At 44.6% G+C, this 27,989-nt stretch overlaps 4 protein-coding genes across 4 annotated transcripts in view; 3 read left to right on the top strand and 1 right to left on the bottom strand.

Moving 5' to 3' along the window:
* The first annotated feature begins 1,894 nt into the window (after nt 1-1,894).
* Nucleotides 1,895-12,889, top strand: CHERP (calcium homeostasis endoplasmic reticulum protein). Its single transcript, XM_059831778.1, is given in 17 exon segments — nt 1,895-1,933; nt 2,036-2,209; nt 2,787-2,968; nt 3,708-3,845; nt 4,079-4,230; nt 4,596-4,707; nt 5,061-5,150; nt 5,744-5,978; nt 6,325-6,503; nt 6,908-7,337; nt 9,275-9,513; nt 10,354-10,487; nt 10,780-10,866; nt 11,169-11,318; nt 11,451-11,567; nt 12,053-12,147; nt 12,696-12,889. Coding segments are annotated over 17 exon segments (2,733 nt in total). The 5' UTR covers nt 1,895-1,908.
* Nucleotides 12,890-15,325: 2,436 nt separating this feature from the next.
* C32H19orf44 (chromosome 32 C19orf44 homolog) lies at nt 15,326-20,156 on the bottom strand. Its single transcript, XM_059831636.1, has 8 exons — nt 20,109-20,156; nt 19,193-19,834; nt 18,574-18,931; nt 17,922-17,998; nt 17,077-17,548; nt 16,133-16,228; nt 15,836-16,002; nt 15,326-15,412 (listed from the first exon to the last, which is right to left on the bottom strand). Exons 1-8 carry the CDS (start codon nt 20,154-20,156, stop codon nt 15,326-15,328), a joined length of 1,947 nt encoding a protein of 648 aa, XP_059687619.1.
* A 397-nt stretch (nt 20,157-20,553) lies between these two features.
* Nucleotides 20,554-24,531, top strand: CALR3 (calreticulin 3). The gene is made up of 9 exons (XM_059831637.1): nt 20,554-20,689; nt 20,814-20,915; nt 21,068-21,271; nt 21,962-22,056; nt 22,833-23,042; nt 23,156-23,269; nt 23,360-23,503; nt 24,159-24,251; nt 24,364-24,531. Exons 1-9 carry the CDS (start codon nt 20,554-20,556, stop codon nt 24,529-24,531), a joined length of 1,266 nt encoding a protein of 421 aa, XP_059687620.1.
* A 1,883-nt stretch (nt 24,532-26,414) lies between these two features.
* Nucleotides 26,415-27,989, top strand: part of EPS15L1 (epidermal growth factor receptor pathway substrate 15 like 1) — a 40,983-nt gene continuing 39,408 nt past the window's right edge. Inside the window, exon 1 of the mRNA XM_059831707.1 lies at nt 26,415-26,444. Within this exon, the coding sequence (XP_059687690.1) occupies nt 26,415-26,444 (30 nt within the window). The remainder of the gene's footprint in view (nt 26,445-27,989) is intronic.

Genomic DNA, 27,989 nt, shown 5'->3' on the forward strand with positions numbered 1-27,989 from the left:
GCCTGTGACGCGCCCCTCCAGCCTGTCGATACCGCTACTGAAGCTGGGATCCCTTACAGGATGACGGGAAGAAACCACATTGGTGACTTCCAGGTACTGGGACTCTTTCCTGTCCAAAATAAATCAGGTGTTCAGATGGTTTTTGGTGGACACCCCTGTCAGGTTAACTGCAGCTTTTGGGGCACTTCGTGGATAAACCGTTGCTGCGTGCAGAGGAATGTGGCAGCCTGGACGGTGACTGCGTGGGCTCCAACAGGCAAAGCAGTAGTGTTCGTGTTGGGACGGAAGGCAACAGCAGGAATTTTGAAAAGTTTCTTAAGTATGAGCTAAGATTGGAACTTAATCTGGTCTTCTGGGGTCTGTGTTAATTTCCAGGACTGCAGGGCGATGTAAAATCATGGTCAGAGTCTGTATTTGCTATTTTTTTGGTTTTCGTTTGTTATTTGGATACATGAAAACATCCATCTTTCTGAGTTTTTATATTCTGTAGATAATATAGTGAGGTCTTCATGGTATGTCTTGTTAAGAATAAAAAAAGTTCTGCCTTTTTGTGAGGATGTCTGTGAGTGTTATCTGTGTGACTGGAAATCCTGTAAAGTGTAAATTAATGTCTGAAACTTAAGATACTGATTACAGCTCCAGATGAGCGTTAGGATACTCAGGTTTGCTTTTGGCCTCTTACAGTTCCCAGATGATCACTTCCACTTGTAGATTCAGCCTTCCTAAAATACTGAAGGACACCAAAATTATTTGGGGCTCCACTGTTGAGTTTTGATGTCTAATTCTCATATAAATGGTCTTCAAGTGTGGTGGGGTTCTGTGGGGTTTTTTGAATCACGTGAGTAGAGGAAGTTGAGCGATTTCTGCCATGCCTTCTACCTCTTGACTAGGCTGTGAAGCTGATCCGGTCAGTACCTTGCTTTTGAAGGAATGTTTTCCTGAATCCAGCAGGTATGTAAATGTGGTGTATTTTTAATCCCATTTTGAAAAATAATGGAATTATCAAGTGCAAAAAGGAAAGTTAAGAACCAGAAATGATTTGAACATTCTAGTTTTAACTTTATAAAGAAATTAAGTCACTTAAGGAAAGCAACACTGCCTAAGTATTACTTAAAATGTCCCTGCACAGCATCTGTGCTTTCTTTCCTTAACAACTGTATTTTTAAGTTACATTCACTCTGTACTGAGCGTCCTACACCTCCCCGTTCCTTTTTACACCATGCCGATGGTCTACGTAGCTGAAGTGCCACTGCGAAGGATTGTCCCCCAAGATGAAACACGTTAAATGACACGCTTTGTTCTAATGCTCTGCATTATTAATTCCTGGCAACTGAACTGCAGCTTGGACGTGGTGTTTTAAAAGTAGAGGAACCACGTGCTTCTCGAACTGGAGTGATCCGGCAGCTCTGCAGGCACCGGGGGAGCTGAGCGGGAGAGGACGAGGTCTCGCACGCTGCGGCCCAGAAGCAGCTTCTCCTTCAGGGGCCGGCGAAGGCGGTGCCTGTGCGAGCCTCGCTGGGGAAGGCCGAGCTACGGGCCGAGATGGCTCCTGCAGCGCTGACAGAGCGGCCTGAGGCCTTGCCCCGCGGGCCCTTACGCGGCCTGGCCTGGGCCTGGGCCTGCCCCCGGGCTCGGTCGCGGTCCCTGCGCCCCGCCGGGGCCGGTCCCTGCTCCCCGCCGAGCGCTGCCGGGGCCGGGCCTGCGCCTCCCCTCAGAGCGCCTCGTCCCGCCCGCTGCGCGCGGGAGGGCGGGTGGGAGGGAAACGGCCGCACGTCCCCCTGCGCCGTGCGGCGTCTCCATAGCGACGGAGCCGTAAAGCGCGGCTGCGCGTGCCGCCTGGCGTCTCGCGGCACTTCCGGCCGGTGCGGCCTAGCAGCGGCGGCGGCGGCGCCCCGTTGTCCCGCAGCCATGGAGATGCCGCTGCCGCCCGACGGTGAGCGCGGCCCGGGCGCGGGTGGAAGGGAGGGGAGGACGGGGGGGGGAGCGAGGCAGCGGCGGCGAGGCCGGCGGGGCTGACGGCGCTGCCTCCCCACAGACCAGGAGCTGCGGAATGTCATCGACAAGCTGGCGCAGTTCGTGGCGCGGAACGGGCCCGAGTTCGAGAAGATGACCATGGAGAAGCAGAAGGAGAACCCCAAATTCTCCTTCCTCTTCGGGGGCGACTTCTACGGCTACTACAAGTACAAGCTGGCCCTGGAGCAGCAGCAGCGTGAGTGGGGCCCGCGGCTTGTGCGGGGCCGGCGGCTCGGGGCCGGCACAGGGCCGCGGCGGGCTCTGCTCCCCTCCCCCGCGGCCGCTGGTTCCCGGCGCCCCTCGGCCCCGGCTGGCGGAGCCGCTTTTCTCCCTCCTGGCCGCGCTCTGACCCGCCAGGAGCGGGTTGCAGCCTCTTCCAGTCCTCTAAGCTCCAGGTAGTTGGCTGAGCCCCGCCCGCGGCTCTTCACGCCCCCCCCGTTTGTGGGTTTGGAGGTAGGCTGGGCTGCACCGCAGGTACCGGCAGTGCGGTGAGACGGAGCTTAACGCCTGGAGGGCCCTCAAGAGTAGGGTGGTCGAGCGCAGCAGCTCCAGGGGCTGGTCTTGTGTTGGAGTTGTTCCTCTCGAGGTGTGGGACGAGTTGCTGATACTCCTTTTTTTGCACCATCCCCCCCTTGACTGCACAATTTTCTTTTTGCATTAAGCAATTACGCAAAAAGTGAGGGTCTGTTTTGGAACCAGCACGGTTTTCACGTGTGGGCTGGTGGTAGCAGACTTCTTTGGGACTTACTTTAAAAGTTTGCTTTGTCTGATAGTGTTGTGCAAGCAAAGTCAAGATATCGAGGCTACCACACAGATCCAGCCACTGCCGCAACCGACTCTCCCACCGGCTGCACCTATCCCAGCTCCTCAGGGCACTCCTTCCGTGGAGGAACTTATCCAGCAGAGTCAGTGGAACCTGCAGCAGCAGGAGCAGCATCTCCTTGCCATGAGACAGGTTGGTTTAACTCACCTGGTTTATCCTAGACTGCCGGTGGCTGTAAAAATTAGGAGTGAAGAGGGAGAGGAAGGTTTCCTTCTGACTAGCGTGGCAGCATTGCATGTTGGCGAGGAGAGGGAGTATTACTTTGCTTATTTTTGTTCCGTGGCAACTGCTGTCATCTCCTTAGAACAGATGTATCTGATGTGCTAGCAAGATTGATCTTTGATTAAAACAGTTTATTTACTGTCTGAAAAACCTTGTTGGTTTGCAGAGCGGAATAAATCGTGACTGCTTTAATCTTTGGTTAATGCTGTAGGTTGCTGGGAACTGCAAGACATTCCAGCTTGTCCGATTCTGATTAGGGGTGGAAGGGCACACGTGCTTTGAACTAGTTGGTTTTTGCAGGTGTCGTTTTGCTGTTAAAGCTCCTGGGAACCAAACTGAAGAGTTCCTGGAGGAAAGCAGTGTGCCTAGATTATGTTATATACATTTAGGAGCTTCTTACAGTTACTTTTTTCACAATGGAGAGATTTTAGAGGTAGAAATGAACTAGACTTTTCCTGAAGAATGAGAAGAGTCTTTTCTTCTCAAAAACAAGTAACTGAAACATTTATTTGTAGTCAAATTGCTTGTAAAAGGTCTTCGTCTTCAAGGTAGCTACTTATGGCTGAGAGCACAGGGATACAGCAGCTTAGTTCTTTAAAAGAGTATCGGATGTAATACAATTCTGTCTTTTTTTTCTTCTTTTGTTCAGGAACAAGTCACATCAGCAGTAGCCCTTGCAATTGAGCAACAAATGCAAAAAGTTTTGGAGGAAACCCAGTTAGATATGAACGAATTTGACAACTTGTTGCAGCCAATAATTGACACTTGTACGAAAGACGCAATCTCAGTAAGTGATCTAAATCTGAACAGTTATTTGGTGGTGTTGTGGATTAAGTCTAATGTGAATTTGGAGACGATCTGTACAGTCAACAGCAGCTTCATTGTTGTGTTGTGTGGTAGGTGAGATGATAGCTGTTACTTGAAAACTTCCCTTCCTGCAGTTATTTCAGAGTTCTGGGAAGTCCATGGGGTGTGAACGCATTAGACTAACTTAAAATGCTTTAAATTTGCTTTTCTAAGGCTGGCAAGAATTGGATGTTTAGCAATGCAAAATCTCCTGCACACTGTGAGCTGATGGCTGGGCACCTGCGAAATCGTATAACAGCAGAAGGGGCTCACTTTGAGCTTCGGTTACATCTAATCTACTTAATCAATGATGTATTGCATCACTGGTAAGAATTGAATTGTGGTTTTCAGTTTGAAGTTTTGATTAATTTGGTGAAGTCTCTCTCCACTAGATACACTGTTAGTTTGTCTAGTCACTTTTTATTTTTAATGTGTTCATTATTTTTCGCAGCTTTCTTAAGATGTCCGTAGCTGACACAAAGATCAAGTGCTTTAATAATCAAATTCAGCTTTTACCTACTTCGTGTTTTTTTTCCTCCAGTTGAGACTTTACAGTAAAAACGTAAAGAGGGAGCTCTCCATTTTATGAATCCACTACTTTTAGTATAGTGGAAGTTGGGATGAATTGAATATTACAGTGCTCTTAGTGTTATGTTGAAAGGCGGTAACTCTTCCCATTCCTTTTCTGAAGCCAGCGGAAGCAAGCGCGAGATCTTCTGGCTGCTTTACAGAAGGTGGTTGTGCCTATTTATTGTACCAGTTTTCTAGCAGTGGAGGAGGATAAGCAGCAGAAAATTGCCAGAGTGAGTACCTGGGTTTGGTTTAACTGTATGCTTTGCTTCGTTAGGTTAGTGCTAGGCAAATTCACAAATGGGAGGATGGAAGAGGACCACTGAGATTTTTTTCTAGTGTGATTGTCTTCATAAAGTCTATTACAGGATGTGCTTTAATTCGTGTTTAAAATAGATTTTAAAAGTACTTGGGCTTTATTTAAAAGTTACTGTAATGATGAATGCATCTGAATCTTCGGTGTTTCAAAGATAAGTGCTGAAATCCTAGGTCTTTTGACAAAGCTAGAGACATAAAAATGCTGTGCCTCAATCTTTCTTTTATTGTTCATCACTTCTAAAAACCTTTCACTCTTGAATTTATGCAGCTTCTTCAACTATGGGAGAAAAATGGGTACTTTGATGAGTCAATTATTCAGCAGTTACAGAGCCCCGCTCTTGGACTTGGCCAGTACCAGGTTAGCCACAAAAGAAAAGTAACAGTTTTCTTATGTAAATGTTTCTCTTTTTTTGAAAGGTAAATACTAATTTCCACACACATGCCTTGAAGTTGTTTACAAGGGATTATGAAAATAATATAAAACATTCAATAATCTGGCTGCTGATACAATCCCGGAAAGTCTGTTTGCATTTGTAACTACTACAGTCATGTACATACTTGACAGTGTGTTCTCTTCTTATGGAAATTAATGTTTGGTAAGAAGGAAACTAAAGAAACTATAGCTTTAAATTGTATACGCTAAGCAGAAAAATTATTGTGGCAGCAGGAACTATTAATTTTTAGCATGAATAATGACTGCTGTTGATTTTAGCTGTATATGGAAGCTGGGCGTTAATACAGACAGTGGATTCTAGGCTGCAGAGAATATTTTGGAAATCTTCACAGAGCTTCATAGTGTGGCTAGGTTCTTCTGCCAGCAGGTTAGCCTGCATTCTCGTGCGTTTCTTGGGAGCGATGGAGGGCAATAGAGGAGCTTCTGAATGAGCAGATAGGATAACTGGTTTAGGTACGGCGTTAACTTGTTCTTCTTAATTTATCTCATTTTATCAGGCAAATTTGATCACTGAATATGCAACGGTAGTACAGCCTGTACAAGTAGCCTTCCAACAGCAGATACAGAATCTGAAAACTCAACATGAAGAGTTTGTAAACAGTTTAACGCAGCAGCAGCAACAGCAAATACAGATACCGCCACTAGAGAACGAGGTGAAATCAACACCCCCACCTCAAGCCCCCACAGCAGCACCAGCCTCCGCTCCGCCGTCTGCTCCGGTTACACAAGCAGGTACTAACCTGGTCTGGGGACCTGTGCAGAAATCAGTGGGTGGCATCATCGTGAGATTTTATTTTTTTGCTCCTTTTTTAGTAGTGAGGTACTGTGCTATGCTGGTTTGGTTCAGGCAAAAGCCTGAAACTGTGGAGGCTTGCAGCTGGTGCAGTCTGATGCTGGAATATAAAAAGAACCAAAGAGACGAATGTGAAACGGATCAGAAATCCTCTCTCCCAATAATAGATTTCTGCAGAATGTTCAGACATCCAACAAAATTCAGATGGAGCCTGTTGTAGGTGTGCTGGTCTTTTATTAACCACACGTGACCTGGATGCTTATAATAGTCTTCAATTTGTTTCAGATGACGGTAAATCTCAGCTGCCTCTACCTGGTTCTACGGAGTATGACACAGGAGGGTCTGGAGTGCAGGATCCTGCCTCTGGTGGACCACGTGGCCCTGGATCTCATGATCAGATTCCTCCAAATAAACCACCCTGGTTTGACCAGCCTCACCCTGTTGCACCGTGGGGTCAACAACAGGTAAGCACCACAGGTCTGAAACAAGATGTAGAGGGAGGTGGAGGTTCAGAATGACCATCTGGGTTGTGGAAGTCTGGTGAAAAGCTGTGGGAAGGTATGAATCCAGATTCAAATGCCAAGCTTTCTCATTCTGAGCCCAGTTCAAGGCAAAGTATAAATCATATTTCAGCTTGTCAGCCATCACGCTTTCTCTATGAACCAGCAGAACGGGAAGTCCTGTCTCGAGTACAGAGCTGTTTGGTTCAGTAGCAGTTTGGTCTTTTCCTGTCTTTTCTCTGAAGCTGCAGTTGTTCAGACCTTGTATTCGGAAAGTTCCTTCACTTGTGCATGTTGCCTGCAGGTTACATTTACTTAAAAAGTAGATTTCTTATTTTTTTTTTTTATTGCGGTCTTTATTTTTGTAGCCTGATGACCAGGTTTCTTATCTTCACCATTAGGGACCACCTCATTGTCCTCCGTGGAATAACAACCATGAAGGAATGTGGAACGAACAGAGAGATCAAGGCTGGAACAATCAGCGAGAGACACCTTGGAACAACCAGCCCGATCCTTCTTGGAACAACCAGTTTGAAGCACCGTGGAACAACCAGCATGAACAACCTCCATGGGGTGGGGGTCAAAGGGAACCTCCATTTCGAATGCAGCGGCCACCTCACTTCAGAGGCCCATTTCCTCCACATCAGCAACATCCCCAATTCAACCAGCCCCCGCATCCGCATAATTTCAACCGCTTTCCACCTCGCTTCATGCAGGATGATTTTCCACCTCGCCATCCCTTTGAAAGGCCTCCTTATCCTCATCGTTTTGATTACCCCCAGGGGGATTTTCCGCAAGGTAAAGTGTGTACCAGGCCAGGTTTTCTTACGTTGCGATGCTGATTGCCATTACAAAATTATTCAGTGCTTTGGGGTGACAGCTTATTCTTGGGGTACTGTTGTGGTTTGCCTCAGAAGTGTTGAGTTTGAGGGTTTGGGAAGCTATTGCTAACAACTCAGTAGGAAATACATGCAGAGTTGGAGGCTTCCTTGCATTTTGAGTCTTCCTTCCCTAACGGATCCAGATAACCTGAAATCGTAATCCAAACTCAAGTCAGCATCTCTGCAGGCACCCCTTTTGTGACTATTTCACTTTAAAAATGGTAAGCTTGAAGGTGAGAGGCAGCATTTGCTTGTAAATTTGATCTCCTGCGCATCAGGCCATAGATGAGGGCTCTTCAGCTGTGCCCTCCATAGATGGAGGAAGTTAGAGGAAGCCAGGCTGGAAGCATTTGTTCTTGCACATACATTCATCCATGCCCTTCTTTTCCTCTCTTTATTTTTACTGAAAAGCTCTCTAATTATCTGCCTTAAGGCTGTGTGGCCTGGTAGCATCTGGTGAAATGATCCTTACCTCCAGTCCTCCCTTCTTGTTTGCTTTGCTCTCTTGCTGGAACACAGGGATGTCCAAGAGCGTAGTCAGTGCACTGCTCACCTGGCCTTTGTGGCTCAGAGCTGCCTGCGGGCTCCCTCGTGAAGTCTGGTATAGTTCTGCCCCGATGTAGTTTCTATTTCACATGCAGAAGTTATGATTATTCTGGAATGATCCTTATCAACGTAAAGTCTAAAGATCACTGTGGTTCTGTATGACAAGCCACTTAAAAGAGCAATTACCTTGCTATGTAGGAGTTGCTGTTTTAAGCTTAAAAGATTCTCAATTCCCAAGTCCAAAAAACATTGAAAACCAATGAATTAGAGCTTACATATTTAGGATTGTGATTAACTTCTCCAGTAGAGATTGTTCTTTTTTTTTTCTCTGGGTTTGTTGTTTGTTTGGTTTTTTAAGAGTTGTGGTAGTGAGTGGGGAGAACAGCTTTTCTTGTCCTGGGGGAAGGTTTAAGCTCAGGAAAAGATGCTCTGTTTTGGATTGTAGTGGTGATCCAAAATATCTGTTGTTTCATGTAGAGTTGGAGGAGGGTATCTACTAAAACATGGCTAAAGTTAGGAAAGTGGTGAAACAATGACATCACAGACTGTGCTCGAGTTCTGATGAAGATGAGTCAAATAATACTGGCTGAAGATTGGGCAGTGGCTATAATGGCTTTTCCTGGAAAAACTGTTGGTCCTGCTGAAGGTGTTGATTTTCAGTCTTGCGTTTTTCTCTGCAAGTGCAATGAATTCAGCTGAGTGTCCTGGCGTTCATGGCAAATGGTTTGTCCATCAGCGATTGGGTGGATGTCATTCACTTCTCTGTTTTAACAGGATATTATCTCTACCTCTTCTCGAAATGCCTCTTTAAACAAAGTATTTTCTTGTCACCTACTCATGTGAGTTAATTCCTGCTGTATTTATTTCTTTATATATGTTGATTTGGCGTAGAGACAGAACTAATTACAGGTCCGTGCTAAGCCGTGGCTGTCTATTCAGGCTTCAGAAATAGATCCCACCAGTAGCTGCTCTGCTGCATCTGAAACCTTTTGTTCTTGAGCGTATCTTTTTCTTGTGGTATTTTTTGACCACAGTATGTCCCAAAGTAAACAGTGGCTTAGAGTTAAAGCATCCTGTTGTCTGGAGAGCGGTTGCTATGGCCAGGGAGGGAAATGCACTGCAAGATATTCATGAATGTGGACCTGTAGCCAGCCTCTAGTTCTTCAGTTCTGTTGCTTTTCTGGATCTGCAAGGCTCTGGGTGCCAAGATTTGTTTTTTAGGATAAATGCACTAATTGAAGTACATCTCTCTGATTGCCTTCCTTTCTCTGTAGCTAAATAAAACGTTTTAACCCTCCCACTCTGCAGAAATTGGACCTCCTCATCATCACCCTGGTCACAGATTGCCTCATCCTGGAATCAGCGAGCATCCCCCCTGGGGAGGTCCACAGCACCCTGATTTCGGGCCTCCCCCGCATGGATTTAACGGGCAGCCTCCTCACATGCGGCGACAAGGGCCCCCACACATGAACCATGATGATCCTAGTCTGGTGCCAAATGTTCCCTACTTCGATCTTCCTGCTGGACTGATGGCTCCACTTGTGAAAGTAAGTGCTTCCAATGGGCCCTGACGAGTAGGATTAAAAGATCAAAATCCCATGGTCGGTATTAGGGACAGTTTAACATGGACATTTATAATTTCAAATTTTTCCATCCAGCAACCATCAGCCAAAGTTGTTGTAGGGTATACATGGGCAGGCGCGGGGGAGAAGGTAGTGAAAATGGTAACATTTTCAAGTGTTGTGTCCCGGTGAAAGCCGTTTGAGGTCGTATATGTGAAAGAATAATTTACTCTTGAAAATTTTACCCCCATTTTTAGAAAATAAAAATCCCCAGTGATTTTCAGATGGGCAGAGGGACCTGGCAGTTCTGATGTGGCCACTGGGTACTAGTTTTTCGTATTCAGAGTTCTTTCTTACAAAGATGTTTTGCAACACTAATGTTACCTACACAAACAACGATGAGAACAGGAAGCATATCTGTATCAGCACCTTTGGGGATATATACATTTATGCGTTCTGTGTTTGAGATGAACAAATAAGTCTCTTCCATCTCTAACTTTGTGTTACTCTCAGCATACACCAGCTTTTTGCCAGGCTTCCAGACAGCCACTGTTATCACAAAGGTGGATAGATGAGATCTGCATTTTATCTACCTGGCGATCCAGTTAATGCTGCAACCTGTGTAGTGCTGGCTTTTCTCATAGAACTCAAAACGGTAGTGATAGCACGAGAAAGCATTGGGTCATCTGCAGAATCCTTGTTTCTGGACCATTTTTTATCCAGTAGTGAAATGTGAGGTCCCTACACAATTAAATCTATATTTATCTCTTCAGGTAGCCACCCCATGACACGTGACACGAATGTAATTTGTTTTGTTTCCGGCAGCTTGAAGATCATGAGTATAAACCTTTAGATCCTAAAGATATACGTCTTCCACCCCCAATGCCCCCCAGTGAGAGACTACTGGCTGCGGTTGAGGCATTTTATAGTCCACCATCTCATGACAGGCCTAGAAACAGGTAAGAGTAGGTATAGCTCTCAATATGGTAAGGAAAATGCCCTAAGAAGCTGTCTCAAACCACGAAGTGCCTCTCTCTTCCTTCGCCTGTGTCTTGGTTCTCCTCATGCTGAAATGAGTGTTCTTGTTGTATTTTAAACTGCACACGCTGTTTGAGCTTACACTGAGATTTGCGAGACCTTTTTGCCCAGGCCCTTTGTTCCCTACCAAATCTAGCGGAAATCCTGAACGTCTCCGTTGATCACAGTAGAATTTTACAGATGCCGGTTCTATGTGTGGTTGATTTATTGCAGTGAAGGCTGGGAGCAGAATGGACTGTACGAATTCTTCAGAGCTAAAATGAGAGCGAGGCGGAGGAAAGGTCAGGAGAAGAGAAATAGGTGAGAGATCCTGCCTGCTGCCTTCTGATGCATGCTGTTCGTTTGGAAGGTGCTAGGAATACCTTGGGCTAAATGCAGAGGGGAAGTCTGTTCAGCAACATGCTGATGGAATAACCGAGTTTTAGTTTGCTGGAATTTCTCTAATCTGCAGAAAAGAGTTTTTGCCACACTCAACATTTGCACTGGATTGTCTGCAGAAACACAGTGCTTGTGTGTAACTGGAATTTGATCAGAAGTATATCTGCATTTCTCGTGCTTCTCCCAGGAGTTTCACTGGGGTTTCTCTGCTTTTATCTGTGCAGTGGGCCTTCTCGGTCTCGCAGTCGGTCCAAAAGCCGAGGTCGCTCATCCTCGCGGTCCAATTCGCGATCTTCAAAGTCATCTGGCTCCTATTCGAGGTCACGATCTCGCTCTTGCTCTCGATCACGATCCTATTCACGCTCTCAGTCCAGGTAGAGTGCAGTGGGCTGAATCTTGGGAACTGGGGGGGGTGGGAAAAACCCCAGCCCTCAGGGTGGAATGAGGAACCCTGGATGTTGCTCTGGTAACTCGTGCGTCTGATCTCGTGTGCTCTCCCTTTCCAGAAGCCGGAGCAGGTCCCGCTCTTCTCACAGCCGCTCGCGATCACGGTCACGATCAAGATCGAAATCATACTCGCCAGGAAGGCGGCGCCGGTCCCGGTCTCGCAGCCCCACTCCTCCGTAAGCTTTTGTTTGTTGATTTCTCTTTTTTCACCTGGGTTGTTTGGAAGAGTACCAACAAGGGTGCTTTCTCCTAGGCTGGGGAAATGAAGCATTTCAACAGAGAGTAGAAAAGAAGATAGAAAGCAGATTTGGAAATTATTTATATGCTATATGTGCTTATAGAGAATATTACTCTGTTGTGGCGGCTTTTTGTTAAAACACTGCAACTATGAAGGCCTCGTATGCCTTCCTAGGAAGCCAGAGGAAATCCTCCGAGTACTCTCTGTGTTAGGAAGACTGTAGTGTTTGAGTTCCCTTGCACTGAGAAGCAGGGAGGGTGTTTCTGGCACCTTTTATAACTCCATTATCTAATAGCTTTATAAAAGAATAGCTTAACAGAGTGGATGGGATATTGGGTGTTAATTTTTAACAGAATATAAATGACCTTGCTTTGTGTCAGAACAGGATCACTTGTTTTTAATTTGTTCTTCTTATTTCCTTAGTTCTTCTGCCGGTTTGGGCTCCAGTTCTGGGCCTCCTATACCAGAATCAAGACTTGGAGAAGAAAATAAAGGCCATCAAATGCTGGTGAAAATGGGTAAGATGCTGTTCTGGAATCTTACACAAGCCAGGAAACAAAATGAAGCACCCAACTCTTGGATACAATTAATTAATGCATGTTCCTAAGTAATTATCCCCTGGTATTGCAAGGGCAGTGTAAGGCTATTCAGAGAGATGAGTATATAGAACATGGAGCAGCGGTGGCAGTTGCCTTTCTGGGAAGGGTATGGAGGACCTGGATACAAGTTTGGCAGCAAATAGAACTTACCCCCCTGGGGTGTTTCACCTCCCTACGGTGTAGATCAGCAGGGATGACAGGACAGATTGGGCTGGCGCTGTCTTTGCCCTTGCCCTCTTAAAGGCTTTTAGGGATAGAGCTGATGTTGTCAGCTCCCAGAATCTCTGCGTATTAATGCTTTTGAAATAAATGGGACAGTTCCTGTGTTGTTTCAGGCTGTCTGTAACCATCCTGCTGTATCAAATTGACACTTTGGTTGTTTCCAAAATGTCTGTGTGTGTCTGTCTTCAGAATTCTAGTAATAAAAAAAGTAGTTACAGGATTGCAGTGGTGTGTCCTTTCTACAGGATGGAGTGGATCTGGTGGATTGGGAGCCAAGGAACAAGGAATTCAGGATCCAATTAAAGGAGGGGATATCCGAGACAAATGGGATCAATATAAAGGAGTGGGAGTCGCATTAGATGACCCTTACGAAAACTACCGAAGAAATAAAAGTTACTCGTTTATCGCACGCATGAAGGCCAGAGATGAATGTAAGTGAATGTTTCTAAGCAATTTAAAAAACTGTTCAGACTCGGTAACGATTTTGTCCTATTTACTGTAGACTGTAAACCCAAATCAAAAGACTAGTAACTCTTAATTCTTTGTAATGCAATGGATACAACGAACCAACAGGTAAGTGGACGTGTGCTCTGATTATCCAGCACCTTTTCCTCCTCAGGTTGTGTTATAGTCTCGTTTCTGAAACACTAATTAATTAGCCTGTTCTGTGTAAGCCGCTTCCTGGCTGCAATACCAACATCTCTGAATGTTCCCCTTCAAAAAAAATAGGAACAATCCCAAAGGTAGTGGAGGGAGCCGTGCGACAGGAGGGATGGCTGCTGGAGCAGGAAGGTCTTTGAGGCTGGAATGGAGTTAGACCACGCTTACTGTTTGGCCCTGTCCAACTCCGAGGTTCCTACAATTAGCACTGTGTTCTGCCAAAGCCAGAACCGGTGATGAACTCCCCGGAGTACAGAAAAAGTGGAGGTGCTTCTTAAGAGGTGAAGACAATTACCCAAATGATGGATTTTTTGCAGAGAGTCTGTGTAACGTAGAATAACTACACTTGCCAATGTCTAAACGGAAAAAAATTGGCACGCTAAATGAAAAGTCACTTCTGCCTATGGCTGCAGTAGATCTGTGTAATAAAATGGGTTCAAATAAAGCCCAGAAGGAAAAACTCCTTGTTAAAGGAGCCCTCACTCCGTGACACATTTCAGACAGCTTAGGTAACTGCAGAATGTGTAAGAACTCTTTTCCCTATTGTTTCAGTGAAGCGTGAAACGCAAGACCCTCCACCACCCGAATAAGACTCTCTGAAGAAAGATGTCTTGCATCTTCTACAAAACATTAAACTTGTATAAATCCGGATTAAAGTCTGGAGGAAGTGACAAATGAATTACTTTTAAAACTATGGTGGAAAATGGAAAGCTATGACATGTACTTCAACACTTGTCGTTTAGTGTTTAAAAAAGGCCAGTCGTAACTATGACATGTCTAGCACATTTAAGAATTTCCATTTATTTTGCAAAATTTTTTAATTAGTTACCCATTTTATACTAGAATTAAACCCCACCCAAGCTATCCCTGGTGCAGGATTGTGATTCATTCATTCCTGTGGAATACAGACATTATCTGATACGGTTATGTGTTCTCTAGTTCCATAATGTATGTTTATTTCTCTCAAAAGGTTAATTCTATTTGAAGTGGAGGGGTGCTGCCTTGGGATCAAGTCAGACTGATGCTGAGCAGTGTATCCTAATGTCTAAATGGGGAGTGAAGCATCTAGTTCCAGTGCAGGTGACCTATGAGCACTGTGCGAGCTTGTTAGAACCTACCATACAACTTAACGCCCCTACACACCAGCTGCTGCAGTCACAACTCTGGTCAGAACACGAGGGTTAACTGTTCTAGCTTTTCAAGCGCTCTAAGGGATGTTCAATGCTTTGTAATGGAAGACATTCTTTAAGCTTTTTATATTTTTGTATATACCCTTTAATAAAAGCTAATTAGTTGAATAGAAGAGAATCCATTTTCTCTGCTCTGCAAGTTTCTAACAATGAAACATTCTTGGAAACTTCCTTTAATCTAAATGAGAAGAAATACCTTTTGTAACTGTTTCCAGAGACCACCAGCGAAAGCTGTTAGGCCCTTACACTGCACTTCGCTCCAGAGGTCTGCGTGGTGGTAACCTCTTCCCCAGTCACTTGTTTGTATAGCAGAAACCCTCTTAAAACCATCCAGTTAATATGGTGAAATATCAGTTTGTTCTAGATCTACTGTAGTTGTGGAACTGTAACTGTCTGTGAATCGGCATACAACACCTGTATGTTATCAACTTGTGAATTTTATTGTTTTGCCTCCCAATAAACACTTTTTTTTTAATAAAAAATAAAACGGTGGCTCATATTTCAGTAAATGGATTCCAGTACATTGGCTGTAAAGTCTTCCTTTTATTGAATTTGTCTTAACTTTGTGCGTGTTTGGTTTTGTAGTAATCTGACAAGGCTAATTACATTTAAACACTGTTCAAATATGGCACTAAAGTCAGGCTATGGCATTGTTCTGCTGTGATCATGTTCCTTGGGTGCTGTAGTACAGACATTCACTTCCACCGTGATCACAGATCAAACCATCGGCACGATAAACATGCATAGCGGGATGACTTACCAAGCTCTCTTTAGAGAGAAGTGTTTTCTTCGTTTCTTTTTTGCCAAACACTGACGCAGTCTGGCTGAAGGCTCTTACCTATCCCTACATCGTGTACATTACTAAAAAATCAGATATAGGAAAATAACTTATGTGTAACAAGATACATAGCAGTTAGTACAAATCCTTCCAGTACGCAGTTTATAACTTAATCTGTACAATTTGGAAGGGTTTCTTGTTCTCACTTGAGATCTGCAAATGTCAATTTTACTTAAAATTCAAAGAGTCAATGCAGTTTTTCCTCCTGTGCCTTCCGAATTTCTTCACGTGCTTGCTCAATTGTTAGAGGTGGGGATTTGTGATTCTTGATGTACTGCAAAAAGAAGTTAATATACAAATCTCGTTCTTACGTAGACAAATACTTTCTAGTATTTAATGAATAATAACTCTTCATGTCAAGATACCCACACTTTTCTATACTAGCAACAGAAACTGATACTTCTGTTGCAGCTTTAGGAAGATCCTTACTTGTTTGAGGACAGCTACATGCTACAGCAGAAAGACAATTTTTTCAAAACTATGGCCTCCAGTCAGACTTTATACAGAAAAAAAACCCTAAACTCCTGATGTGTTACTAATATGGGCCCAAGCAATAGAGTATTCTTCTATGTAGTAATTTGTTCAATGATAATATGAACTTTATGTGATTAATGAATAATACTGCAAATACTATAAGCATTTGGAAAGGAATATACACTTCCTCTATCTCGGCTGCTGTCTAGCCTATCATAAATACCTCTTTAGCCTCTTCCAGGGTGTGGTAGTGGAACTTCTCATTCTCTAATGACTCTACGAGGGAGACGTGGAGGTGCTGAATGTTCTCTACAAACTGCTGAGTCAACATCAAGTGCTGTTTCAACATGGCGTTTAAAACAAGAATGGACGGGCTGTACGCTGTCAAGGCTGCAAGAAAGGGAGAGTATATACTTTAGTGATACATTGCAGTCAGGTAGTAAGGGCTAAACGATCCAAGCAGGGGTTAGATGCATGAAATATAGTGAAACAGAATAGTAAGAAACACGTTTTTCAGTACCTTCTACTGCGTCTGTGCTGACGACGTGACTGGCAATAGGTACTGGATCAATGTAGCTGTTTCCTACAGATGGGTCAAGTACTGCGGCGGTGTTTGCTGCGCATGGGATAAAACCAGAATTAGTGGGTTTGGAGGGTGGAAAGGTTTAGTGCTAGAACTGGGTTCATCTTCAGCAGTCTCTTGCGACATCAGTTGCCGCAGAACCGCTGTAGAGCCTAACGGGGATTTCTGTCAGCCAAAAAACCAGCTAAAATAGTTCTATGACCTCTGCCATTTCTTTAGTCTTACGTTCACAACATGTGTCATTGCGGAAGGCATCTTTTCTAACCCAGAGAGAGTAAAAAATAAATGCTTTTGTACTTGAAGGAAGCTACTGTTTTCAAGCACACCCGAGTTTCTATTTTCTCCTCCTTGAGTGTGGTAAGAAGTGGCTCTTACCACTTTTTCCTTTAAGTGAAGAGAGGCAGGGAAGGAGCTGCCCCTGAGAAACAGCTAAAGGTCACGGCTGTCTTTTGTAAATGGGGCCATAGTGCTTTCCCAAGAAATAAATACACAGCGAAAAAGAACTCTACGATGGGTGATCCCTTTAGTAACAATACAATAGTATTGTTTGCAATAGTAAAGACACAACAAAAATGTTGAATTCCGTTTGAGAATAATCCTCAGGCTGTTGCAAGCTCTGTGGCTAACACTAGCTCATCCAGCCAGAGTTCCTGCTGGGGTTCTTTTAGCAAAAAACAGTTCCAAGTTCTTACTCTGTTGTCCAATCCCAACCTTTTCCACAGATAGCAGATTGAAGTGTTGGGCTTCAGAAAGTTTTTAATTTAATATCAGCTAGGGGAAGCTAGTGCTGAAACTAAGAACTCTATCAAGGCTGGCTAGGCTAGCGTATAAATATAAAAATGGAAAAACTGCATGAATAGGGCAATATCTCGTCAACTTACTCTTCGACCAGCAGTAGGTGAATGGATGCTCCACTGTCTGAACTGCAGTTTCTTTGACAGTGACTCTGTGTACCTGGTTGTGCCGCTCTCTGGTCAATAAAGGTGACGATGCTGAAGATGGGTGTTTTCCAGAATACGTGCAGCTCTCAGAATGCTCCTCTGACATTTTCGATATAGGTTCCCTGTCTGTTGTAGAGAGAGACGTTTCAAAGTCTTCAGAATATTCTGAATTAACAGTTCTCTCATCATGATCAAGATAATCCTGTTTGTGCCTAGGGAAATCTGCAGAAACTCCACTTAAATGCTCAGAGATTTCGGCTTCAGTCACAGTTTTTTCCATATCGCCTTCAGAAGTATCATTCACATCAGTTACTGCACTTGTCGTTTTAAAAGAAGCTTGGTCCTTTTCCATCAGGAATGTAACTTTTGGGGGATTTCTGTTTGATTCTTGAGTAATTTGAATGTCTGTCCCCTGTAAAACAAAACAGCTGTATGTCAGGAGAATCAAGAAAATATAACCTAGAATATTCCTCCATTATTCTTCATCTGTTCTGCTGCATATCACTGAGAGTTAGCTACTACTTTATTAGGAAATAAAAATGTTGCTCTTATGTGTCACCTTGCAAATTGTGCAGTGCTGTTACATTTAGTAAGGAAATGCAGACACTAAAAAAATAATTTGGTCAGGTTTCGGTAGACTGTAAAATCCTGATCTAACCCTTAGAGCTAGTGAGACATGCCCACCTCAGATCACCTATGAGTAGCACAGAAGTATTCATTTTAGAATATCCATCCTCCACCAAAGGCAGAAAGGAAATATGTGCTAGTCGGGAATTTCTACTTACTTTCTGCTTTAATTCTGCTGCCTCACTGGTGATACTTGGTGCCAAATCATCAAGGCTCAGGATATTCAGTCTGAAGTCTGTAATCAAATGACAAATCGTCATGAGAATTTGCATGAAAATTACAGTACACTTTCCCTTAAGCGAGAAAAGTGGGGAAAAAGAAATCAGTACTACATTCCTAGTTTAAAGTGTAATACTAAAAAGTAATAGCAGTCAATCACTCTAGACCTTTAACTTAGCAGCAGCTCTTTCTAAAGGTTCCACCTTTGCCTGTCAGTGGATCTGCTAACCCAAGTTTAAGAGATTCTTGCTGCCCCTCATTTACACTTGTTCTCACCCAGACCCATTAGTACATTGTCCCACTGATATATGAAAACTATTCTAAATGTTGTAATCGTTTTGCTGTCATAATTAAGTGTCACCCAGGGAAGCATCGTTAAACTGGACCCATTAAATCAAAAGCCAAGAAAAATACAAATATATTACACTAGAAAAAGAAACAGATCAACGTAATTCTTTTGATAAAGCCTCTGTTTATGTAAAATTACACTACTGCATCCTTTCAAAGTGAGCATTTGCCCATGTTTATTAGTAAATTTATCAGTACAATTCATGCCAAGTCTACTGAGACAATATTTTCGAACTAACTTACCATTTGAGCTGCTACTAGTTGAATCTTCTGCATCAGCTGCTTTTGAAAACAATTCATCTAATGATTTTATTTCACTTCGGTCACTTTCAAGAGATATTTGGCTTTGTTTGGTGTTGCCTGCTCTAGGCAGAGTAATCTTTACAGTATTGTCTTTCATGGAAGAAGACAGTGATTGAGATCTCATATTACGTCGTACTGACAGGTTTCTGCTGGCTGGTGAAGGTGTTGGTGAACTAACTCTACCAAAACCATTTTTCTCTGAGTCTTTGCTATGAGAAGAAGATGGTTTAGATACCTCTGTCGGCGAAATTGCCTTATGAGATGGAGGAGGCAATCCTGACGAAACTGGAGTCTTACTCTTTTGAAGAGCATGAAAAAGAGATTTATGTGTTACTTCATTTATTTTGTGCAGATAACTAAAAAGGAAAACAAATTATAATGGGTACAACCCAGTAATTTTAAAATGCGAATTGAAGTTAAAGCATATCACGAGCAAGCCACAAACGCAAAATTAAAATCTAGTTTCTGGTGTCATCTAAATAAAAAGTGACCTACCAATTTAAAACAATTTCAAAAAAGTGTAAATAAAAATACATAATGCAGTGAAGTCTGTATTTACCTTTCCACCCCATTTAGAATCACTTGCAACAACCCTCCGATTCTCATTTCCACTGGAAAACTCCAAAGAGCTCTCCATCAATTCTCTCATTTCCTCTTCATCACTATCCAAACCAAGCTGCTGTTTAACCGCAACATTCTTTTTAGGGCTTTGAATGCTTTCCTCTTCCTTAGAAAAGGCATTACTGAGTGTCGCATTTCCACTGGCGGTAGCATAATTCTTCAGATATTTCTTGCCCCTTGCACTGTGTTCACGACTGGAAGCAGATGAGAAGGACTCTTCATCCAAAGGTTTCTGGCCCAAGTCAGTGTTTTGCAATTCCATCTGCTTTTTTCGATTCATGATTTTGCTTTCTAGTTGTGCCACTTTCCTCAGAGCTGAGCTTGACCGCGTGTGGGAAGCGCTACCCGGAGTGCTCTTTGTTACATGTCTGCTCACTGTCTGCACCGTGCTTCCCGATGTCTGGCACCATTGGCTTCCATTTATGTTTTCGTTGCGCACCTTTAGGAATCTGCTGCGGCAGAATGGAGCTCTTCCAGTTTTCTCCAACTCTGTGTCAACCACAGAGAGGTCACTGCAGGAGCGAGGAGGGACGCCAAGCCCGGCTGGGATGGTTCTCCTACGGGGAGCATCGCTGTGGCCCTGCCGAGAAGAAGATGCAAAATGAAGAGCCCTCAGAGGCGGAAGCAGGCGGCCCACTTCAGTTCCCAGCTCCCGGCACTGGGCAGACACTCCCGCTCCCCACGGCCCTGCCCTCGCCCCAGCCTGTGCCGGCCCACCTCCCCCCCGTCTCCGGTGTGGGCTCTCCCCACACGCGACTGAAACACCGGCCCGGGGCTCGCGGCTGCCCAGGTACAGACCGAGCGCGGCTGGCGCTGAGGCAGGGCGGCGGCCAGGACGAGAGCTGGCGCCTCACCTGCCCTCCGCCCGCGGGAGCTCTCTGCACTCGAGCGATCGCAGCCATGCGGGACGGAGCGCCCTGAAACGGCCGCGGCTCCTAGAGGCCAGAGCGATCGTCGCCCCGCCGTATCCCGGACACAGACTCCCCAACATCCCGCCCCCTCATTGGCTCCGCGCAGAGCCCCCTAGCGCGCCGGCGATCCTTGGGCGTAACCAGCCAATCCCAAGAAGGCATACTGCCGCCGGCCCGTGAGAGCGCCAACTACAAACCCCAGCATGCATTTCGCCTCGCGGGCACGTGGCAGCATGCACCTCCCTCCGCGGCGCTAAGCCAATCTGATCCCCTATCATAATAGATTGGGAAAGCGCAGCCAATCAGGGCCCGCCATGGGGAGGGCGGGGCCCCGGGGGCGCGAGGCTGCGGGCCGATGTTAGTCGGAGGTGTGAGGGCGGTGGCGGCCATGGCTGCGGCTGGGCTGAGGGGGCGCGGTGGGAGAGCCCCAGCCGTCGTCGCGCTGAGACTGGCCCTGGTCCTCGGAGCCGCGCTGGGCTCTGCCCGGGCCACGGTGTATTTCCAGGAGCAGTTTCTGGATGGAGGTTGGGCGAAGGCAGGGGGATAGAGGGGGGCGGTGGGGTGGCTGCCGCTGGTGGGGAGGGAGTCCCCTCACTGTACCGTGCTTAACGACCCCACTCTCGTGTTGGTGCTGGCCTTGCGAGACAGCCAGCTGGCAGAAGAGGTGGATAAATTCTGAGTACAAGCCAGACCTTGGGAAGTTTAAACTCACTGCTGGGAAGTTTTATGGAGATCCAGTGCGAGATAAAGGTATGGGCGTTTCATTCAAAATACGCTATAATTAACCATCTCGAGAGTTGGGGGTTAGGCTTTATAGATGTGCCATGCATGGCAATAAAAGTATTTTTTCTTTGCAAATGGAGAAAAATGCAAGTTTGACTATTATACTAATATCTTCACAGGTCTACAAACTAGTGAAAATTCTAAATTTTATGCTATCTCCTCACGATTTAAACCATTTAGTAACAAAGGGAAGACTCTGGTCATTCAGTATACTGTGAAACATGAGCAGAAGATAGATTGCGGTGGGGGATATGTTAAGATTTTTTCCTCAAACTTGGACCAGAAGAACCTAAGTGGAGATTCACATTATTACATCATGTTTGGTGAGTTTATAGTTATTTCTTCATTACTAAAATTCTGTCACTGCTGTTGTGTGGTTCTTCAAAGATGGTTGTGGAAATAGTCCAAAAAACCTAAAGGAAGGCTGTCTTAAAAAAATAAGGATGTTGTGACTGTAAGGAGTTAGCTCTTCCATGCTTGAGAGATCTCTAAATATGCATTAACTAAATACATATTTATGCAAACATTCTGAGCTGATTTGAAGGACATAACTGAAAATTATTAGAGCGAGCTCAGAATAAAAGTAGTTTTTCAGCAGGTTTTTTTTTTTTAAGACCTTTAACTGAAACAACATACTGTAGGCCATTATCTGCCCTTATGTACTTGTATGTAGTTTCCAGTGACTTAGTGAAATTCGTACGTTTGTATGTCAAAGTGAAATTTGTCATTATGTATCTAATATATAGTTATTCAGCTTGTGCCATAGATAATTTTTATTTTGCCTGGATTTTTGTTTTCTGGGTTTAGTTCTGTTGCAGAACTACACAAAATCTAATTCTAAGGTTGATTTAGAGACTTTGAGTAGAAGCCACATCATCCATTAAGAATGGAATGGAATACATCAAAATAACGTGGCATGGGAGAGATGTCTAGCAGTATTAGAAGGAAAAGGTAAACAATCTGTATTTTTCTGCAAAGAAGTTAAGGATACAAAGTATATAATCTCTTTGTAGGGCCAGATATTTGTGGATCTGAGACAAAGAAAGTCCATGTTATTTTAAATTACAAGAATAAACCCCATCCAATCAAGAAATCAATCAGATGCAAGGTAAATACACATTTCAAAGATACATGAACTTTAAAATAAACAAGCTATAGCGGTATTAGGAAGAAAAAACAAAACAAAAAAACCCAACAACTATTCTAAATGTGTATCACCTTTGAGAAGTTCTACTTTTCATCATATCTTAAAAGTCATGTTAATTTTGGGACTTCAGATATTTCTTAGTTCATGATATGTTTGCAGTGTAATGATTGCATTCATAATACTTGATACTGATACAGGACGGAACAAGGTTGCAAGGGTGCTGTGTATTATTAAGAAATGTATGTCATTGTGCTTCTTAATTGTAACTTTTAATTCCGCATTTCATAGTGAGAGAGCACTTTCTTGTGATATAGCCAGGTTCTTACATTTATATTTTCACTATTTTTGCTTTTAACCTATGTAGTAAGCCCTTTTATGTGCCTTTGCTGTAGCTATTTGGGATAGAAATAACTTGTATTTGATATTAGCTAAAATCATTATCTGACACTATTTTCAATCTTTTGACACTTCCTCTTGCCAGTCAGATAGAGACTGTGTTTTCTTGCAACCATTCAGTTTTATTCAGACACCCAGATGGGAGGACTGGAAAATATATGTGAAAAAATGTCATTAATTTTGTTTCCCCCCCTTTAGGAGACTTTGGGAATTATTTTTTCTTACTACTGCTTGTGGAAAAAATGCATTAGAAACTACTATTTAAATTCTGGGGCGAGGCAGTTCCTAAGAGCTATATTTAAAGTTCTTAGAAAATTTTACTTGCTTTCTTTAAAACCCAGGTTGATGGATATACACATCTATATACTTTGATTATAAGGCCAGATCAGACTTATGAAGTAAAAATTGATAACGAAATGGTTGCATCTGGCAACTTAGAAGATGATTTAGATTTTTTGCCACCAAGGAAAATTAACGATCCAACAGTGAGGAAACCCACTGACTGGGATGATCGAATCCAAATTGATGATCCAAATGACATTAAACCTGAGGTAATTTGCTCTCCTGCATTACGGGATTATTTAATTTCTACTGAATGCACGCTTGATATAGTTGAACTGTGCACTAATTTTGCTTTCTTAATCTTCCTGTGTCTTTTTTAAAGGATTGGGATGAACCTGAATACATCATGGACACTAGCGCTAAGAAACCTGAAGACTGGGATGATGCTGTGGCTGGAGAATGGCATTATCCTATGGTCAAGAATCCTCTATACAGAGTATAAATATTCTCATAATCCTAGCTATGGATAACGCTTTAAGCAACTTTTCTTTGCCTGACTGTATTCAGAACATGTGGTTTTTCCTAGGGGGAATGGAAACCAAGGCAGATTGATAACCCAAATTATAGAGGAGTTTGGTCTCATCCACAGATTGACAATCCAAATTACTCGCCAGACTTCAGTATCTACAGCTATGAAAATATTAGCATCATTGGACTAGATATCTGGCAGGTGAGATGCCTTTACTGGAAAATAAAGAACTTTTCTCTCACTCAGTATATAGCAACCTGTTTACCCTTCGCATATAAACATTATCTACTGGTTTGGGATCTGAGGGACCTGTGTCTTTAACTTGCTCTTATTTAAATATGTGTACAAAATTGAAAAATCTGTAAGATGCACTGATCTGCTGTTGTAGTTATTCTTTGGGTGATAATCATCTACAGGTAAGTGAGGGGCCTAAACTAATTTGTGTAAGTGTTATAAAGTATGACTTATTTCACCTGGCTTGACGTGTGTGACTGAGGCTTCAAGCAGCTCAGTTACTCCTGACTTACCCAAAGATTAATGAGGAGAAAACTGCCCTCTGGGGTGCCTCTGAGATCTTCTTCCATCTCGGGTTTCTTGGCTAGCCAGTGATGAGACTTAAAACTTCTTAGAAGAGCAATGAAGTACCTAAAGTTAAAACAAGTTCTTTAGATTCTTGAAAGCAGTTGTCCGAAAAGAGCAAATTCGGCAAATTCTGTGCAAATCTGTGGGATTCTTATCATATATTCAATACAGAGTAATCATGTTACAAACATATTGTTAAAAAAGAAGAGAGATGAAAGCTCTTAAGAAAACAAAGAGGCATCCTCGGTTTTTTTTCCCCCCTGTTCCTTCAAAGGTGAGAGCTGGCACAATTTTTGACAACTTCTTGATAACAGACGATGAGGTTTATGCAGAAGACTTTGGAGATGAAACATGGGGAGAAACGAAGGTAACATGAAATTCTTGTGTCTGTTTTGGTTCTTTATTACCACATTTTAAAAATCCCCTGTCTAATCTGATCAAGAACCTATTGGTGCATAAAAATGAAATCTTAATATTAGGGTCCTGAAAAGGAAATGAACATAAAGCAGACTGAGGAAGAGCAGGAGAGAGAAAGGGTTACAGAAGAAAAATACTTTGAGCAGTGGTTTAAGAAAAAGCTAGAGAGCAAAAAAGAATCTGGAAAGGATAGAGCAGCGAGGAACACTGTCGAGAAGGAAGAGCTTTAATTGTTGTTTGAAAGAAGTTCACACTTTCTTAAATCTCTCTATAGAGATTTTGATAGTTTGTTAACAGCTTGTTGGAGTCTGCAGCGATACAGTTGTATTAACAGGATTTTTTTAAAAAGTCAGTGTTAAATTTTGTGACCAGTTTTGGTTATTTTTAATAAAAATACCATAACATAGTTAAATTCTCTATAGAAAGGTTGGTTTTTTTATTAACTGTATCTTAACCCTGCTACAATGTATTAAAAACACCTGCAATAAAGCACTAGGTTTTGGAACTGGTTTACGCTTTCATGGTTTAACGTTAAGTGTAAAAGTCATGCTCATTTGTGTTGAGGAAATATCATAATAAGCTTTTTACAATACTTCATTAAGGGGTTCAGCATGTCAAGTGTGTGAAGCATGTTTCACAACATACTTCACACTAAGGAGGAGATAAGCTCTGCTAAGCTTCTGTAGTAATTGTGCACCTGTCAGTGTTTCACGGATTACTGCAGCTGTATCGCTGCCGTGAACGCACTGTGGCTGCTCCTGGCTGGTCTGCCATGGCTTATCTGCTGATGGAACGTTCCAGCTCTCTTTGTCCGTGTGGGACCTGAGTGACAGGAGTCTGTCCATCCACAAATCTGTCTTAGAAGTGTGAATGTATTCAGACAATTTTTTTCCATTCACAAATCTGAAATGAATATATACAGTGCCTGGAAGCTGTCTTAAAATAAGTTGGGTTTTTTTTTTTCTGGGGGGGGGGGGGGGGGATTTGAAATGGTGAACGATGTGCCTATTTTTCTGTTTGACCTCTTGTAACTTGTTCAGTCACTTCCTTCATCCCTTATCAGGTCCTTCTGCTCTTCTGCATTTTCCCCCCTCCCCGCCAAGAGCTATGCTATAAATTTAACAAAAACTGAAGCTAGACTTCCAGAGCCAATGACTTTGCATTTACCTCCAGGCTCTCCTGACACTCCCTGGCAGTTTTGTGTGGTGAGGAGAATAGGGAGTAGGAGGACCTGTGGAAGCCCCGACTTCAGCCAGGGCAGTTTCTAGCCTGGGGAGTGACTGAGGTCACATTCTTTTTGCTTCTGCTTGTCTGCATGCTGTCCCTTGTCAAACAATTCCAGTGACCCTGTGGGGTGAAGAACTTCGACAGCTATTGAAATACAGTGTGGTGACAGTCACCCTTTACCTTTTTTCCTAAACAAATTGCTGTTGACCTAGCTTTTACATGGCCACAATGATCTAGCCTTGTTGAGGCTGCTGTTCAGTATTTATACGTTGCAGTCAGAGATTTGTTAACTTTGTTGTATTTGGTGCTGAATATTTGATCATAGACCTGAGGAAGCTTAATTTGGTGAAGTCTGTTTTGACACGGTTTAGTGTAATGACGTAAAATAACTAGGTTTGGCCAGGAGAAAGTTGGATGCAGCTCATCCCGCTAAAAGGTCGATCAGTGCCTTGACTCGGTTACCTGGAAGAATATTCCACAGGGCAGCTGCCGTCTCCCCTAGACCTACTTTGTCCGTAACGTAGGTAGGTCACCGCCAGCTTCGCTTGAGGCAGCTGGAGGAGAGCCGTGTCTGGGAGCAGAGAGCCTGCGGGGAGCAGGGGCTGAGCGCCGGCAGGAGGGGACCGCGACAGCAGCCCCAGCTCGCCGGGGTGGGGACCGCCTGCCCGGGACTGATAAGCCGCGGCCGCCGTGTTCCCGCGTGAAACGCGTCCCCCGAGCTGCCCGACGCGCTCCGGGCGGCGGCGGCCCCGCAGGCCCCGGCCCCCGCCCGCCGAGGCCAGGCCCAGCGGGGCCGCGCCGTGCCAGGCGCAGCCGGGCGGCCTCCCGCCGCCGCTCGCCCCGCCTTCCCCCCGCCCCGGCGGCTGCCCGAATCAGTGGGAGGAAGATGGCGGCGCTCATCCCCCTCAGCCAGCAGGTAACCGGCCCGGCCTGGCCCGGCCCGCGGGCGGCCGGACCCTACCGGGGGAGGGCGGCTGAGGGGAGACGCGGCCCTCTGGCCCCGGCGGTTGAGCGCCGATCGGGGAAGGGGGAGCGGGCCCTCCCCAGTGCGGGTCCCCCTCCCGCGGGCGGGTGCATCCGGGGCCGGGTCGGCGCTGGGGCATAGGCCCTGCCTCTCCCGGCGGCCGGGGGGTGGCTCGGCCCGCGGGGGGAGAGGGTCGGTGCGCGGCGGGGAGCAGGCCCCGAGGGGGGCGAGCAGCCCCCGGCTGTCCCCCGCTGTCGGGCCGGGGCTGAGCCTCCCGGGGCAGGCGCCGGCCGCTTCTGTGGGGGCACAAAAGGCGCTGGCGCCCTCCCCTCATGGAGGCGCCGGGGCTGCCCCCCTGGGGAAGGGGCCGGGCAGCACCGAGGCGTTCTGAAGGCTTTTCCCTCCCCGGGCTGCAGCTCCTGGGTTTGAGCTGCGGGGATTAACGCGGTCCGGTGGTCTGAGCTCCAGGGCTGGGCTGCAGGAGGGATGGGGCTCGCTCTCTGCTCGGGACTCTGACTTCAGTCACGTCACCCTGTTTTCTTGTTTGTAACGCGGGGTTAATGCCGCCTTTAGCTGTTGGGGTGTCAGGACTGTGCTTAATGTTCGGGCGGTGCATGAGTAGCGTAGCCACAGACGCGGGTCCACCAGTGAAGGACTCGGTATGTAGGAATGAAAAGGAGGTGTTCACCCATCAGCAGGAGAATGAGGCTTCTGCAGGGGAGGGGAAGACCCTGAACCTTGGAGCTTGTCTCACGCGAGGAGGGTGGCATGCCTCTGGGAGAGGCTGTGTTTCGAGCTCTGGTTTAATGTTTGGGATCCTTGGGTAGATTTTTGTCGTTACAAGTTTTTTGATTAATTTCTCGCCCAAATAATTTAAACCTGAACAGTGTGATCACTATTCTTTTTCATTGTCCTGTGAAGATAGTCCGTTTACTTATTTTCTTTAAAAGAAAATCAACACCACCCCACTGCCCCCCAATGCCTTGAAATTAAAACTATTTTCTACACTGTGGCTAGGCCAGTCAGGAATTCAGAACAACTGCTATTCATAGTTCAAATTATTTAACTGTATCGATTTCCTTTTAATAATGGACTTCTATTTCTGATACTCTGAAAATGTATCTTTCAATGGAGTTACATGATGCTTGGGTAGTATGTAATTTGCTGTGCATCTTATTAAGAGAGCACACTGCTTTTTAGCTTCTGAATAGCAGTAGGAGTCCTGATTAACATCTGTTTAATTAAATGAATGTGTTCAGAAACGTCTGAAAACATCCGTTTACATAAAAACTGCTATCAAAAGTTTCCAAGTGAAGTAATGTGGTGCAAAATATATATGTAAAATAAACTTTGGACTTGAAAGAGGTTGTTGTTGTGGAACCTCTATAGTATGTTGGTAAAAACGTGTCAAATACTTATTATACTAGAAATCCTGCTTCTGTGTTGTTGTTTAAATTCTAATTGATAATTGAGAGACTAGCATCAATGGTATTTTCT

This window comes from Gavia stellata, chromosome 32 (genome assembly GCF_030936135.1).
Source record: "Gavia stellata isolate bGavSte3 chromosome 32, bGavSte3.hap2, whole genome shotgun sequence".
NCBI lineage: Eukaryota > Metazoa > Chordata > Aves > Gaviiformes > Gaviidae > Gavia > Gavia stellata.

Coding starts and splice junctions, on each gene's coding strand:
- C32H19orf44 (XM_059831636.1), bottom strand. CDS start 20,156: ATGGCTGCGATCGCTCGAGTGCAGAGAGCTCCCGCGGGCGGAGGGCAG. Junction 18,932..19,192: donor ATTCTAAATGGGGTGGAAAG/GTAAATACAGAC, acceptor GCTCTTCAAAAG/AGTAAGACTCCAGTTTCGTC. Junction 15,413..15,835: donor CCCTGGAAGAGGCTAAAGAG/GTATTTATGATA, acceptor TTCTTTTTGCAG/TACATCAAGAATCACAAATC.
- CALR3 (XM_059831637.1), top strand. CDS start 20,554: ATGGCTGCGGCTGGGCTGAGGGGGCGCGGTGGGAGAGCCCCAGCCGTC. Junction 20,916..21,067: donor AGATCCAGTGCGAGATAAAG/GTATGGGCGTTT, acceptor ATATCTTCACAG/GTCTACAAACTAGTGAAAAT. Junction 21,272..21,961: donor ACATTATTACATCATGTTTG/GTGAGTTTATAG, acceptor ATCTCTTTGTAG/GGCCAGATATTTGTGGATCT.